Source organism: Leishmania braziliensis, chromosome 28, assembly GCF_000002845.2.
Source record: "Leishmania braziliensis MHOM/BR/75/M2904 complete genome, chromosome 28".
Classification (NCBI taxonomy): domain Eukaryota; phylum Euglenozoa; class Kinetoplastea; order Trypanosomatida; family Trypanosomatidae; genus Leishmania; species Leishmania braziliensis.
In genome coordinates this window covers 106519-122105 of record NC_009320.2, presented here as the reverse complement: position 1 = coordinate 122105, position 15587 = coordinate 106519, and the positions used below count along the sequence as shown (strand labels likewise).

The following is a 15587-nucleotide window of genomic DNA, read 5'->3' as shown; positions in this document are numbered from 1 at the left end:
CTCCTTTCTCTGCTCGCATGTCTCTGCACTCCCCCAGATGAAGAGGGAGAGGCACCCTGCAGTGCGCGACGCCTCGGGACCCTCACTGCTCACCTGCTGTGGAGAGCCTGAGCCACCCCCCATGGGGGCGGCGGTGGGTGGGCCGTGCTCCGATGACCGAGTCAGCGCGCTGCGGTGACGCGTGTCTACTGCTGCCTCACACCACGCGATGGGGCCTGTGGCTGGCCGGGGTGGGGGAGGCGTTCAGCTCCTGTCGTGTGGCGGGATGGCCACGTTCGAAAGCTAGTCGAATGTATACTGATCCTATTTCAGCCCTTTTCCCTACCATTTTCCATCAGCTCTTCACATGCACACACGTACGTCGCTGCACATACGCAGTCTCCCCCTCCTCTTCACTCGCAATCGGTGCTGCCATTTTGCTGCACACACGCACACGCACACGCTCTCACACACCAGTACCGCTACACGAGACGCAAGCTTGGCGTTGACTCGCTTTTTGCTTTCTTTTATTTTGCTTGTATTTTCCAGCCCACGTACGTGGCCTCTTATTTGTCCTCAGCGTTGCTTTCAGTGCCGCGACTCGTCTTCTCCCCCTTTGTGTCTCAGCAAGAAGTGCAACGCGTAGTTGTGCAAGCAAGATGGCGTCGAAGCTGGACATCATCGTCTTGGGTGCCACAGGCTTTACTGGGCGGCTCACGTGCCGCTACCTCGCGCGTAAGGAGGAACTGAAGGAGCGCTGGGGTATCGCTGGTCGCAGCGCGGCCAAGCTGGCGGCTCTCAAGGCAGAGCTGGGCATCGATGTGCCCACGTTTGTGGTGGACGCCGACCAGCCAACGACTGTGGATGCAGCCTGTGCGCAGGCGGAATGCATTATCTCGTGCATGGGCCCCTACATGCTAGTCGGCATGCCTGTTGTCGACGCGTGCGTGCGCAATGGCACCCACTACATTGACTGCACCGGCGAAATCCCGTTTGTGCGCCGCGCGATCGCCGCGTACCACGAGACAGCGGTTAAGAAGGGTGTTGCGATTGTGCCATGCTGCGGCTTTGACTGCGTACCGGCCGACCTCGGCAACTACGTCGTTCACCAGGAGGCTGAGGAACCGGTGAAGGTGGTGTGTGGCTACTTTGGAGGCAATCCTGCTGGTGTGTCGAACGGCACGATGAACACGGTAGCGTGCGTGGTCTCCAATATGACGAAGGAAGACATGAGCCCGTTGGCGTTGGTGTCGAAGTCGGACGTGCAGCCCACGCACACGCCCACGCAGCACGGCGTGTGGTACGAAAACGGACGCTTCACCGGCCTGTCCATCACTGCCTCGTGCGATGAGAGACTCGTGCGCCGCAGCAACAGTCTCATGGGCTCCTCGGCCGTGTACATGGAGGCCATGCAGGGCTCTTTTGCTCGTGTGCTGCGCGTCACACTCACTACCTACGTTGCGTCTATCGCGGTGATGGTTGCTCCGCTTCGCCGCTGGATGATCCGCAAGTATTTCACGGGCACCAGTATTGGCCCATCCGACGACGCCATGGCCAAATCCAACTTTCGCTGCGACTTTGTGGGCAAGACAGCGTCTGGCAAGCGCGTGAAGACGACCATGGCGGCTAAGGAAGATGCCTACACCGCCACGGCGCTGTTCCTTGGTGAGTGTGCCATGAGTGCGCTGAAGTTGGCGCGAAAGAACTCGCTCAAGGGCGGTGTTCTGACGCCAGCCTACGCCTTTGGCGATGAGCTGGTGCACCGCTGCCGTGATGCCGGGATCAGTATCAACACAGTGATTGTCGGGGACACAGCAGAGCCGAAGAAAGAGAAGTAACTGCGTCCGCCCCACTCTACACAGCCCCTCGCTGGTTGATGGTCGTGTGCGGTCATCCTATTCCGTGCCTCTCCCCCTCCCCGAGCGCTGTCCTTTGTGCGACTGCTTGCGATGCGTCACGTTCGCCGTGGCTTGCCCTCCATCCAACACGCACGTGGCCACCCGCCCACACCCTTTTTTCTCGTTTTACGTTCAGAGCGTAACCGTTCCTTGCTGGGCGGATCGGGGCATCGGAAGTGCCGAGAGGGGGGGGGATTGTGCAAAGCTCAAAACCAGACGAAACAGCTCAACAGTGGCAACTGATGCGTGTTCTTTGCATGCAGGCAAGCCCCGCACACACACCTTCTACGAGTGCCTTGTCGCTCGACTGCGGGATGTGGAGTCAGAGCTCCGGCCGCCTCAGTCCAAATGGGTGCTAGAACCTGCAACGCGCGCCAGCGGGGGTGGAGGGGAAAGAGGCGCAGCGGTGTACATTTACCGCGCCTCCACCCCACCCCCCAAATCTCGCCCTCCGCTCTCTTTCTCATGAACTTCGTGTTCTCTGGATGTCTGGACTCTTGTCTGTGCTTTCCTCTGCGCATCACATGCTTTCCACAACTTTCTATGCGATATCAAGGGAAGGCGAACAACCACTTGCGATGACCACTTGTCGTGGAGCTGCGCTGCGCGCGGTGCTCTCTACCCTGATGCTTTGCGGTCTTGTTGCCAGGCTCGCCTTCGCCGCCCCTGCCCATACCGCCGAGTATTCCGAGCGCGTTGCGGCCGTCACTTGCTGTGAGCGGGTCGAAACGGCATGGCCCATCCTGCGGTCTTGGAGCCGCACCTGCGCCAATGAGCGAGCACGTGGCGACGCCACGGTAAAAGGCTTTGCCACCATGCTGGCCGCACTATCGCGCTCCCCTGTTCCCGCGCTCATCGTGCCGCATGTGTGCCGCGGTGCTCACCTGAGCCTCGAAGCCGTACGGGCGTTCTTCGAGCATGCGTTCTGCGAGTCTCTACCGCTCACCCACACAGACCTTGTCCGGAGCGCCTACAGCCCACTGATGGAGGATGCCCCGCACGACGAGGATACGCTGACGTCAGGTATCGAGGTGGCGTGCCGCAGTTTGCAGCAGCAGTGGACAAAGCATGCGGAAGAGTGGGAGGAGTTGCTATACGGCCGACACGACCTCGCGGATGCCCAGCTGGGCCTCTGCCCGCGCCCATGCACATGGGTAGAGGACATGATGGCAGGCGGCGCTTACGACCTGTGAAGGGAAACTGCCTGAAGGCATATTTCTTCTCTGCTCGCATGTCTGTACTACCTCTGCCGGCGTGTGTGTGTAAGTGGGAGGGGGGGGGGGGGCGGGCGCGAAGCCGGGGCTGTGCTCCGATGACCGAGTCGGCGCACTGCGGTGACGCGTGCCTACTGCTGCCTCACACCACGCGATGGGGCCTGTGGCTGGCCGGGGTGGGGGAGGCGTTCAGCTCCTGTCGTGTGGTGGGATGACCACGCTGAAGAAAAAACTTCGTCGGCTGCCCATTTGCCCGAAGTGTAGACCTCAGAAAAAGACACAGCAGCGCCAGTGGTGGCAAACGCGCGGGATGGCGGTTGGGTCCGTCCACTCCCCCTCTTCCATCCGCCCCGCATTGTGGCCCTTTCGGCCCAATGACAGAGGCACCGCAGAACGAAGGGCGCATGCAAGTGATGACGGCCTCTATGGTTTTCCCCTCTCTTTCCTGTACCCCTTGCCCTCGTTACTTTGATGTTCCCCTCCTCCCACATTTTCTCTTCTCTGTGACTTTACGCGTATTAGTTGCCACGTTGCGTATCGGACCTACAGTGGTAGTAGACGCTGAGTGTGTTCTGGCATTCCTACCTCCCTTCAGCCTTAGCTCCCTCCCCTCTCGCTGCATTCATGATCGATGCAGAGGCGGTGCGGTACGACCGCCAGATTCGGCTCTGGGGCAAAGCGACCCAGCAGCAGATAATGCACACAAGCGTCGCATTGCACGGCATTGCTGGGGCCGCGGCGGAGGTCACGAAAAATTTGGTCCTGGCAGGGGTGCGAGCGGTGGCAGTCGCTGATGAAGGCCATGTCACGGATGTTGACGTATGCACCAACTACTTGATGCAGGGCGAGGGGGGCGGCACGCGCGGCGCCCGCGCCCTTAGTGCATTGCAGCGTCTGAACCCGTATGTGACGGTGTACGACGCAGTCACCAAGCTCGATGGCTCTTCGGGCCCACGGGTGACGATGGCTACCGTCGCCTCGGTAGAGGACGCCGTACCGCATGCGCACGCCGCTGTGCCGGGTGCTGACATCGTGGCATTGCATGTCACGTGCGGCCCCACTGTTCTGGCGCTCTTCCTCTATCGGCGGCTGCCAGCGCGCTCGTTGGCGGAGCAGTGGCGCTGCCTTGTGGCGGAACCGAGTCTCTTGGCAGAGAAGCCGCGCGGCTACCAGAGAGTCGTCTTGGCACTGCACGTTCGGACAGACGCCGTGTCGCTTGGGTTCGCCGCTGCCGCCGCGAAGGCGTACGAGGTGGTGGAGCGCTTGCACCTCCAGCAGCTGACTGCCGCCGATGTGCAGGAAGTATTGCAGAGCTGCGCGCACGACGCGGGCTCAGGAGACTGCGTTAGCGACACGATTGCTGGCGCGTGCATCGCCCAGCACCTGATCCGCCAAATCAGTGCTCTCGACCAACCGCCGGACGCGCAGTCGTATCACTGGATGCTCTGCGAGTGTGGCGCGGAGGTGGAATGCCTTGTTGGCTTGTAGTGGAGACGAGATATACGCCAGAAGAGGGGAGGGGAAGCGGTCGTGAGTGACGGAGTGAGTGTGGGTAGGGGCGCACGGCACCGGTCCTGGAGGCAAAGACACAACGAGGAAGAGTAGAGACTTTCCGATTCCGCGGCGTTTTGCAGTGAATTACTCTTCTTTCCAACGCGACGCAGGACGCCAAAGCCCGATCAGCCAAGCCACAGCGCAGCCCTAAGAGGAAAAGCCATCAACGATCCACGGAGGCGCGAGGAGGACCCCGGCTTGCGACATGCGCAGCGCTGGGGCGAGGCGCCTGTGTGGCTTTGTGAGGGTGTTGTTGGAATGGGCAACTGTGTGCGTTGCGTTTCTTTATCGTGTTTGGTGTGTTGCTTGTTGCGCCTCCGCACGTGTTGGGGCGGAACGGTAATGCCGGAGCGAAAGACACAAGCACTCACAAGCGTGTACACAACGACCGACGACGAGAGGAGGACAGCAAACCAGCGCACTGCCACATGCTGGTGTGAAAATATAGCACTAAACGACCGAGCGCAACGTGCGCGGCGTGGCGCTGGCGGGTACACGTCTTGCTGTCCGCTAGCCAAAAGGAGTGGGAGCGATGCCCTCCCTCATCTCCTTCGGCGCCGTCGGCCTCCGCCCGTAGATGACCAGCAGCGCCACCTGCACGCAACACGCAAGCAGGCACGGGACGTTGGGGGCGACGATGAAGGCGTCGCCAGTCATTAAGCCCGCGATGAGCCAGAAGAGTGAGTTGAAAAATGCACAGCCGACCATGGCCGGCGCGAGAACCTCGGCGTTCTTCGTAGCCACAATGTGCTTGAACGCCATAAGGGGGGAGCTCAGCATCACGATGATCGCCACGCACCCCTCGTAGCCAGTAATCGTCTTTGCCGCCTCCGGTCGGCCAGAGATAATGATGATGATGCTCAGCAGCAGGTGCGCGGCGCAGAGCAGGAAGAAGAAGACGTACGTCATGACGCTCTTGGAGTAGGTTGTGGACTGCAGCGTGCGTCCTGACTTCTCCTCCCGCCGCGCTACTGCGAGGAACACGAGACTACAGTAGGTCGAGACGGCGTTGCCGAGGGTGTTCGAGATGAGCAGCGGGTAAGAGGTGGAGAAGACACCGTACGAGGCCCACGTAATGGCGCTGTACATCTGTGCACCGTAGAAAGTGATGGTAGACGCCCCCACGGTGCCCGACTGCTCCAGCCGGCGAATCGTGAGGAGTGGCGACACGTTCATCATCACCGAGAACCCGCTTGCCGTGTAGGTCACAAAGTTGTAGATGGCGGTGAAGGTGCTCATCATGAGTAGCCTAGAGCTTTTCTTTGGCTCTTGTTCTTTTGGTTCAGTGCGCCAGATGAGCAAAGGCAACCACCACGGTGGACGCTGCGTGCGTATGTGTGCGTGATGGATGAAGGAGGAGGGGGGTGCCTTGGGTGTAATAAAGTATGAAGCAGAAGCGATGGAGCGTCTGCACACACACAGAAACGCGGGCGCGAGGGGGGGGGAGACAGACAGACGGATATAGAGAGAGAGAGAGAGAGAGCTCAGGCACGAGCCAATACGCACTTTACAGGGTCGCTGAGGAGAGAAGGGCGAAGCAACTCGAAAACGCCAAGCAGGGGATGACGACAAGCGACTTCACTAGAGCCGTCCTCGTCCTGTAGGTGCGTGTGCCTGCAGGCAAAAGAGGGAAAAGTGAAAGAGGTCTGACCAATGAGTACAACACCGAGAGAGAGAGAAGGCGAGGGGACAACAGAGAAAGAAGTCGAAGGGAAGTGCTCAGGAAGACTTACAGCGTACCCACACAAAACACTTCGTCACTGCACATTCTTTTCGTCTCCAGCGTGGTCATCCCGCCACACGACAGGAGCTGAACGCCTCCCCCACCCCGGCCTGCCACAGGCCCCATCGCGTGGTGTGAGGCAGCAGTAGACACGCGTCACCGCAGCGCGCTGACTCGGTCATCGGAGCACAGCCCCGGCTTCGCACCCGGCCCCCCCCCCCCCAACCTACACACACACACACGCCGACAGGGGGTCATCAACCACAGGAGGTCGGCTTCGGCAAGAAAAAGTCGAGTGTCCCCCACCTCTACCCCCTCTTGTGGGTTCGTTAGAGGGTTGAATTGACACCCCTTGCGGCGAGGCCCTGGACTAGCTGTCGATCGGCGATACAAAGATGCGCAGGACTGGCGGACCGCAAGAAGGTACGGTGAGTGGGGAGAAATCGGCGCCTCTTTGACTTGGTGCAAACGTGTGGACGTGGCTGAGGGCAGTGTGCAGAAGTATTACTGAAACGACTGCGGTGGCGCTCCACTGGTGCGCTTCGTTGTGTGGGTCTGTGAGTGTGGCTGGGGTGTGGGGGCGGGGAAGCGCACCGGTGCAGAGAGGTGGATGGAGAAGCAAAGGGGACCCCCTCATCAACGCCGCAGAGGAGTGAGGGCAAGAAGAGCGGGTGCCACTGTCCGATGACCAACCAAGCACCCTTAAGTCCCTGAGCGCTGTTCAATGTGGTGCGTAACCGCACTGACAGGGCGAAACAGCGACGACGCTGTTGTTTCCCCTTTCGTTCTGGCGCTTACAAAACGGCGGGACATCTCCCGTCGCTTACGCTGAGACGCCCCGCGTTCACTTCAGAGCGAAAAAAACAACGCCAGTGCACTTACCCGCACTCTCAGACACCCACAGTGCAGCGGCCGCTTAGTTGCTCGTGATGAGGTTCAGCTGCTCCTGTTCCTCTCCGGAGAGCAGAACCGTCTCTTTGCTCACGGTGCGAGCCAAGTGCGACAGCTGAACACGCGCCGCCTGGTGGAAAACAAGTTGCGAGCTCAGCGTGTCCAGCACCGCGCGCGCGGTGGTGGCCTCTAGCTGCTGCTCCTCCTGCAACGCGATGGCACGTGCTGCCATGCCGTGCAGCAGCTCGGGGTGCTTCCAGTTTTGATTGAGCGTAATGGAGCACAGCTTCCTGATGTCCGACCCGGTCAGTTCACTCGCGTTCCGCACCACGTAGTTGACAATCGTTTCTATGCTCTCGTTCGTCACCATGTTAGTGCCCATGAGCCACAACGACGTCAGCACGTCCGTGGCGACGGAGACAGAGGGCAACGACTCCACCGCCGCGGCAATGCGTTTCGAGAGCGTCTCTGCCAGTTTGGGATGAGCCTCCTCCACAGCGCCGTACGCGTGGAGGAGATCGCACTGCGCCTGCAGCGGGAACTCGTCAACAAGCTCAGCCGCCTTCATGCCGAGCTTACGGTAAAAGCTGTCGTTCAGAAGATTCATGCGACTGAGTCCGCGAAGCGACATGAGCACATCTGGGGCGGCAAGACTGTCGATGTGGGCGACGAAGACACGACAGAGAAGGTCCATGAGGTCCTTGTTCACAAACCTCACACTGCCGAACGCGAAGAAGAGCAAACTGATCGAGCGGAAGTCCAAAGTCGACTTGATGGGACGGCGCAGGAGTTGCGTGGCGAAGACGCTGTAGAGGTGGCGCTTCGTGCACTGCAACTTGGCGAAGCCGTGCAGAAGGGTAGCGATGTCGCAGGCGCTGGTGAACAACTCAAGGTTGTCGACGACGTAGTCGGAGAGAGCCTCCGTCATGACTTGATGCGAGAGACGCTGGCCCGCATCCGTCATCTCCCCTAGTCCAAACACGCACCGACTTAGCTGGTGTGCCGAGAGGGCGTCGGCCATGAGGGGCAACATGTCAACGAGAAGGTTGGCGAGTGCCGCCTCGAAGCCAGGGCGCGCAGCAACGACGCACAGGGCGGTAAACGTCTCGGGAGGGAGGCCAAGCACATGCTTGCCGACAGTGGTGTAGAGCTCTGCTGCGACATCTGCCGAAGGCGCAGTAGCGGCTACTGCTGCTATGGAGTTGCGATGCCGCACAAACAGCAGCCGAGCTACCACCGGTGGAGAGAGCGCCGAAGCAACCGGCAGCACACACGTCACGAGCGCCTGGGCATGATCTGCGTCCACAGTGGGGATGAGCTCGAGTAGCTCGACAAGGGCGATGGCCAAGTCAACGGTCACAGTGCTCGCCAAGCGCTGCGCCGCCACCAAGTGCGCCACCACTGCGTGCGGGAGTTCCAGCGATACCGCGGATGAAACGAGAGTGCTGCTGTCGAGAGCGAAGAGAGCTGCTGCCACCAGCGCCTCCGGTGGCAACGAGTCCCAGTCTCCTTGCCGTACCCTCTGCAGAAGGTTTGTGCCCACCGCCGCCATCTCTGGCGAGCCGTACTTCAACTGAGTCGTCGCAAAGCGCAGCAGGGCTGCGAGGCGTGGCGCGTCCGCACTGGTGGTGAGCTGCGACATGGGAAAAAAGTGCGCTGCAATGGCATCGGCGAGAAGGTCCAGAAGTCGCTCCTGCCTACAGTTACCCAACTGTAACGACGCCAGAACTTCCAGGCAGAGGGAGATAGATGGTGGAGTCACTGCCGCTACGAGGTGGTCGGCGACGCGGCCGCACACAGCTTGCATGAGGTCATCCGTTCTAGCGAGGCGACAGCCGCCGATCTTCATCACAGACAGAAGTGCAGGCAGCGGCATCTGCTCCACTTGTAGCAAGAGGTGTGCGACCACCATGTCGAAGACCTGCTCTTCCAAGGAACTCGCCTGGTCGCTTGGTGCCGTCCACCGGGGGAGTGGCCGGCCGAGGGCCTCGACCAGCTCTACCAGAACCATTGTGGGGGCAGACAAAATGCACTCTTGCAAGTGGACGGAATTGCGCAGACACACCGGCAGCACTCTAGCCAGTGCGCCGCGACGGTCGTGGCGGCTTGCACGGACAAGTGCCACAACACCCTCCAGCGTCAGCGACGTCAACCGCTTTGGCAGCCACATCAGCAAGTCCGACGGCAGCTCCTTCCCGCGTGCAAACACGTAAGTGGCCATGGCGACCTCGTCTGCCGAGGACGTGTCTACGGTGGTGCTAAGCTGAAAGAGGTCCTTCTCTGAAACGACAGCGCCGGCAACGGCATCCCTGTACACGCGCTGGATCACTGAGACATGCTGAAGCGTCCCGGCAGTCGGTCGAGAAGAGGGGGAGGATCTCGCGCCGGTCGCTTCTTGGGCACCTGTCACAGCTGCTGCAGTGACCGCATCCCCCTGCTTCAAGGCAGCCAGCGCATGCGGGTAGTATTGCGCCTGCGCGTACACGAAGTTTTCGTAGTTGGTGAGCATTGCACTCGGCAAGGTTGGTGACATTGCTCGGAGTGCCACCGTCCTGTCGAGAGTCGACAGCGTCACCGGATCCTGGATGTGAAGCAGCCTTACTGCCTCGAGAGTCCGCTGCAGACGGTCGTCCGTGACGTATTCCTTTTCCGCAAGGAGGGTGAGAACGACTTGCCAAACGTCGTGCCGCGCCTTCAGGAGCTGAATCGGTGTGCGAACGGTTCCACCTTCAGTATGGGTCGCCGCTGCAGCGTCCGCAGGGGCCCGGACAGTCTCGAGAACGCTGCGGCGCTGCTGCGCCCACTGCGTGTACGACACCATCCACCGGTCAGCGACTTTTAGCGGTCGGTCACGCACGCTGGCCCTCAGCACGTCAAGGCCAGGAGAGTTGGAGGCAACAGTGGACGATCCCTCGAGACGCGCGACCAGCCGTCCCACCGCGGCCGCGCCGTCCTCCTCCCCAGCGTACCCGCACACAATCGCCACAAACTCTTCGGCGAGCGCTGCTGACATGTCCGTCGACTGACCGCCGACTTCCACTGCATGCTGTGTGGCCAACAGGAAGATCGTAGCGTCGAAGTAGCGCTGCGCCTCCGTCGCCAACTGAATAACGGCGAGTATGTCACTCAGCCGCACTTTGTGCTTCGCTACGGACTTCCCTTCTGTCGCCGGCTGGCTCCACTTCACGATGTGCGTGTAGAGCGTGCGCGCAAGCGCGTCTATCAGGAGCAGTGACGGAGTCAAAAACCACTGCAAGGCGTTCGCACCATGGGCAATCATTCGCACCTCTTGCGGGGCGCAGCGAGGCAACACTCGCAAGCTGCGTCGCGCAAGGGCCTCGGTGGAGAGGGGAGAGGCAGTAGCTCTTTCACCCGTCGCGATAGAGAGGGTCGGCCGCAGTTGGGCGACGGCGGCAAGGGCCAAGCACAGCTCTTCCTTCAGAAGAGACGCAGCCACCGCCGGCGCGGCAATGCGGCGTACCAGTTGCGTAATAGTCGCAGACATAAGGGATTTCTCTTGCGGCTGGCCACCACTGGCGGCGCCCACCGAGAGACACACACGATGCCTCGAACAAGCGCCTCAATCAGAGCGCTTGGAGAACAGGAAAGGGTGGGGCTGAGAGAGGGAAGGGGTGCGATTAACTAAGAAAAGAAATCAGGAAAGCGCGCGAGAGCTCAAGAATTCATGAGTATTCGCTCTGCAGGCACTCTGCGGCGATACCTTACGAGCGCACGACAGCGTGTGCAGTGAGCAAAGCACGGCCGTGAAGACGAGGGCGAAGGTGTGAGGGCTGGAACAGGAAAGAGAGGCCGGATGGACAAAAGGAGGCACGTTGCTGTGAAAAAGAGGAGGGGGCAAGGACACAGACCAAATAAAATAGGCGAAGATGCTATGGGCAGGCACCGGAGCTGCAGAGGGTGCGAGACGCTGTCGAAGACCCCTCCCACCTCTCCCGCCTGGCGCTTTTCCTCACATAGTCCTCTCTTCTCACACTAACAAAGGAGCCGCGTGCGCAAAAGTCCAAGAACAGGAGAGGCGACTGAGCGAGACAGGAAGCTGCACAACCCCTCAGCTTCGACGGGCTGCTAGTTGGTTCTTGTTTACTTCCTTCGCTTAGTTTCTACGATTACGCCATTACACAGAGAGGGTAACCACGGCACGCCACCCCCCCCCCCCCCCCCAACGTCGTCCGCACCGACCAGAAAAAGCGTATTTTTTTTTATCGTCTCCAGCGTGGTCATCCCGCCACACGACAGGAGCTGAACGCCTCCCCCACCCCGGCCTGCCACAGGCCCCATCGCGTGGTGTGAGGCAGCAGTAGACACGCGTCACCGCAGTGCGCCGACTCGGTCATCGGAGCACAGCCCCGGCTTCGTGCCCGGCCCACCCACCCCCCTCCTCCTACATCATTGGGAGCTAATGGAAAGGAAAACGAGAACAGCGGCACGCGATATCGAAGGCTTGCGGAACGGGAAATCGGGAATTCAGTTGGCTGGCGGAGGTGGCTCACTGCGGCATTGCGGAGCAGGTTTGTGCCGAGACGCCCCGCTGTCTTTCGCACAGGATGTTCCAACCGCAGCATCATGGGCTACAGCGATGTCGGCAGGGCAGTCTCGACTCCCTCAGCTTTAGCCCGTTTAAGAGCCGGCTCCAATGCCTCAATGCCGCTGCCACCCGCTGCTACACATGCCCTTGACGTACCTCGCGCCGCCTTCTGTGCATCCTCGGCGGCCTCCTCGCCATCCTCAATGATGTCGTACGCCTCGTCGTCTGCCACCAGCACCCCGCCTTCCTCGCCGTCGCGCATCATGCCAATCAGGCGGAATACGAGTTTCGTGCGCATGACATCGCCCTGCCGCTTGAGCTGGATGCCCACTTTCACTTTATCCAGCAAGCCCGGCACTGTTTGCAGCTGCTCCCGCGGGATGCGGCTCTCCTGGCCGTACTTAGGAACAAGCACAAATACATGCGTCTCTGACACGCGCACGACATAGCCTTCCTCATCAGGGATCTTCCCATCCTCGAAGTTGCGCAGGTAGAACCCGGTGAAGAGGTTCTGCGAGTCCCGGCCCGCTCGCTGCGCCTGCTCGTGGCGGTAGTTGAGGTTTTCTGCGATAGTCTTCATCCGCCCCGCGTTCATTTGCTCCTCACTCACGCTGGCGACGCCGATAGCGGCCGCCAGCTGGCGATGGACGATGACATCGGCGTAGCGGCGGATTGGGGACGTGAAGTGGGTGTAGATGGGCATGGCAAGTCCAAAGTGGCAAAACTCGTCCTTGGGGATGCCACCGCTGGAGAAGTACTGCGCCTGTCGCAGACATCGTGTTGTTAGGATTCGAATGAGTCTGTTGAAGTATGGGTCCCGTGGGTCCTCGCACTTGTCGAGGGACGTGTTTAGCGTCAGTGAGGTAGTGTCGTCGAGGCGTACGTGCAGTTTGCCGAACAAAGCGTCATTCAGCGTGTCGAACGCGCCTTCAGCAGGTCGCTCGTGGCGGCGCAGCAGTGCCCACTGGGGGTAGGACTCATACACCTTCGTCGCTACCGCCGCGTTGGCGTACAGCATCCATTCTTCGATCATCGAGTTCGCCTCGAAGGTTTGGTACATCTGCATGTCGGTTGGATTGACATGCTCGTTGTCCACCTTGAACTTGAACTCCTGCGACGCCAGAAAGAGGGCGCCATCCTTCTCGCGCTGCGCCTTGAAGTGCTTGCTGAGCCGCATCAGCTCGCGCAGCGAGACGGCAATATCGGAGGTGTCAGCCGGATTGTCGATCATGCGCTGAGCATCGCCGTAGTAGAGGGCACCGCGTGAGCGGATGATTGTCTTGCCAAACCAATCGCGCACCACGTTCAGGTTCTCATCGAATTCCCAGAGAATCGAAAAGGCGTAGCGGTCCTCAGCCTCCACTAGCGAGCAGAGGTTCTCCGTCAGCAGCTGTGGCAGCATGTTGATGCGCCGGTCCACCAAGTACACGCTCGTGCTGCGCTTTGCGGCCTCCTCGTCCATGGCCGTGCCCCCGGGCAGAAAGTGCGTGACATCCGCAATGTGCACACCCACCTCGAGGTGGTTGCCATTCACGGCACGGCAGTGCAGCGCATCATCAATATCGCGGCAGCCCAGCGGGTCGACGCTCACAATGCACAAGTCGCGCAAGTCCAGCCGCTTCGCCTCCTCGTCCTTGGTCACAGCCCACTGCCCCTTTGGGAGGCAGTCGTGGACAGCCTCGCTGAAGTCGTAGTGCGGGACATCATTCTCCAAGAGAATCACTGTCGCCTCCGTGTCGCGATCGCCGATCTTCCCGAGGACCTCGACGTAGTGCCCAACTGGAAAGCTGCTGTACAAGGGCCAGTCGTCAATCACAACGCTAAGACGCTTGTCCATCAAGTCCTGCACATGGCGGGTGCTGATACGAATGCGCGGGATTCGGTTATTCTTGGGCTGAAACAGGATGGAGACATTACCAGACTTGTTCGCCTTGACCCGCTCGAGCTCAGTCTCATCGAGGCTGCCGCAGAACGGCCGGCGGTTAGAGGAGAGTAGGCCCACCACCTTGCCGGCAGGACTGAAGCGGGCTGCGATGGCATCATCTTCGCTCACAGACTCTGATAAGGGCGCTGAGCCTTTGGGGCCACGCCAGCTCGACACGGGCAGTAGCTGCACTGCCACGATGTCGTCATGAATCGCGCGGTTCATATTGGCACGGCCCTGTATGAGAATCCGCTGGAAGTTGTGGCGCTCAAACTTGCCGCGTATCTCGCCAAAGAAGCAGCTTGTCTCACTGACGCGCAGCTTTCCTTTGTACAGACTCCCGTCTTGCACACCGGCGTTCAGGGCGGTCATGCTGAGGTACGGCGTGAAGAGCTGCCGCGTCGACGGCGACTCTTTCATCCCTTCCGGCTCCTCGGACTGAATCTTCTCCAGCAAGTCCGAGTCGCTGGCAACGTTCAGCTTTATGTAGTCACGCAGCGATACGCAGCGCAGGTTGCTCACCCTCTGCGCCTCCTCCGACGCGTTCATGGCCTGCTTGAAGGCCTGATCGTGCGAGACGACAATCACGCCGGACGTCGATAAGTCCGCTGTGCCCGGGAAGGCGGCTACCACGTGCCGCGCGTACCACTGCGCCGCCACTCGAATCGCGCGATCGTTGAAGTCGTTGGGTGACTCCCCCTCCTTGCGCATGCAGTGCGTCTGCTCATGCCGGTCGTTCGCGAAGACGAAGCACTGCTTCTTCTTATCCCCGAGGAGGAGTTGCAGCCGCGCATACATGGCTTTGTTGCGGTTCTGCACCTCGCTCATGACGGTAGTGAGGAGAATAATGTTCTGCACGCGACGATCCTCCATGGCGTTCATGTTGTGCAGCACAATGTTTGTGTCGGGGATGATGATGGCGGCCGTCGGGAGAATGCACGGACCCCTAACCCCTGCGACAGCAGTCTTGGTGCAAAGAGGGCAGTCCACGATGCCGCAGCCGATGTCTTTGCGTGTAACAACGCCTGCGCTGGAACCGGTGGAGCTGCCGGCGTTGTGGCACACATTGTGGATGGCCGCGCGCTTCTTCGTGAACATCCTTTTACTACTTCGGGAAGCCGCGGAGGTGGAAAAGTGCAGACGCAAAAGGGCCTTTGCCGTCAAGTAAACGCAATAGAGCGCCACCACTGCCCACAAGGGGATTATGGTTGCGTTGACGCAGCGACTCTCCCCCACCACCACCACCAGACGCACAGACGCCTCCGCAAGCACACGGCTTCTAAGACGCAAGTGCACACTCTTCCTTAATGGCACGGGTAATTTGTTGCTGTAGAGGACATGAATGTGGTCGCAGGTGGACGAAGGAGGAAGAGAGAGAGACAAGGAGATGCGCAGGTGAGAGAAGAGGAGGAACGAGTGCAGTCGAGAAAGCAGAGAAAAGAGGGCGGCAAGGGGTCCGCGCACGCGGTGCGCGTCGCCCGTCGCTACGCGGCGTACAGCATGAAGCGACCTCTACTGGAGATGCGCGAGTGGGTGCAAGGGCGGGAGGAGGGGCTGGTCGTAAGCCCTTGAGGTGTCCTGCCACGAGGCCAGTCAGCCACCATCTCACGTCGCCCTCCCCCCCTTCCTAAGAGCATCGGATGCGCGCACAGAAACGAGCACAGACCAGTTTTTCGGTTGTCTGCGACGCGGGTTACTTAGACACCCTTTTCCTCCAGTCAATGTACAACTGCCGCGCCATCGGCCAGCATGAATACAGCAGACACACGAAAGAAAAACATGCAGCGCATTCTCGGCAGCGCCTCTAGCTGTGAAGACTGAAGTGCCATGCAGGCGGCCCCGTGACAGCGCGGCGGAG

The 15587-nt window shown here is 60.4% G+C and overlaps 6 protein-coding genes across 6 annotated transcripts; 3 read left to right on the top strand and 3 right to left on the bottom strand.

Annotated features, from left to right (window-relative positions):
- Positions 1-638: 638 nt before the first annotated feature.
- LBRM_28_0390 (conserved hypothetical protein) lies at positions 639-1817 on the top strand (the record flags this gene model as incomplete). Its single annotated transcript, XM_001566023.2, has 1 exon — positions 639-1817. One exon carries the CDS (start codon positions 639-641, stop codon positions 1815-1817), a length of 1179 nt encoding a protein of 392 aa, XP_001566073.2.
- Positions 1818-2692: 875 nt separating this feature from the next.
- Positions 2693-3070, top strand: LBRM_28_0380 (hypothetical protein, unknown function; the record flags this gene model as incomplete). The annotated part of the gene is made up of 1 exon (XM_001566022.1): positions 2693-3070. One exon carries the CDS (start codon positions 2693-2695, stop codon positions 3068-3070), a length of 378 nt encoding a protein of 125 aa, XP_001566072.1.
- Positions 3071-3715: 645 nt separating this feature from the next.
- LBRM_28_0370 (putative ubiquitin activating enzyme) lies at positions 3716-4579 on the top strand (the record flags this gene model as incomplete). Its single annotated transcript, XM_001566021.1, has 1 exon — positions 3716-4579. The coding sequence occupies one exon, from the start codon at positions 3716-3718 to the stop codon at positions 4577-4579; it is 864 nt and encodes a 287-aa protein (XP_001566071.1).
- A 576-nt stretch (positions 4580-5155) lies between these two features.
- Positions 5156-5884, bottom strand: LBRM_28_0360 (hypothetical protein, unknown function; the record flags this gene model as incomplete). Its single annotated transcript, XM_001566020.1, has 1 exon — positions 5156-5884. The coding sequence occupies one exon, from the start codon at positions 5882-5884 to the stop codon at positions 5156-5158; it is 729 nt and encodes a 242-aa protein (XP_001566070.1).
- Positions 5885-7284: 1400 nt separating this feature from the next.
- On the bottom strand, positions 7285-10764 carry LBRM_28_0350 (conserved hypothetical protein; the record flags this gene model as incomplete). Its single annotated transcript, XM_001566019.1, has 1 exon — positions 7285-10764. One exon carries the CDS (start codon positions 10762-10764, stop codon positions 7285-7287), a length of 3480 nt encoding a protein of 1159 aa, XP_001566069.1.
- Positions 10765-11848: 1084 nt separating this feature from the next.
- LBRM_28_0340 (putative rrp44p homologue) lies at positions 11849-14611 on the bottom strand (the record flags this gene model as incomplete). Its single annotated transcript, XM_001566018.1, has 1 exon — positions 11849-14611. One exon carries the CDS (start codon positions 14609-14611, stop codon positions 11849-11851), a length of 2763 nt encoding a protein of 920 aa, XP_001566068.1.
- Positions 14612-15587: the final 976 nt, after the last annotated feature.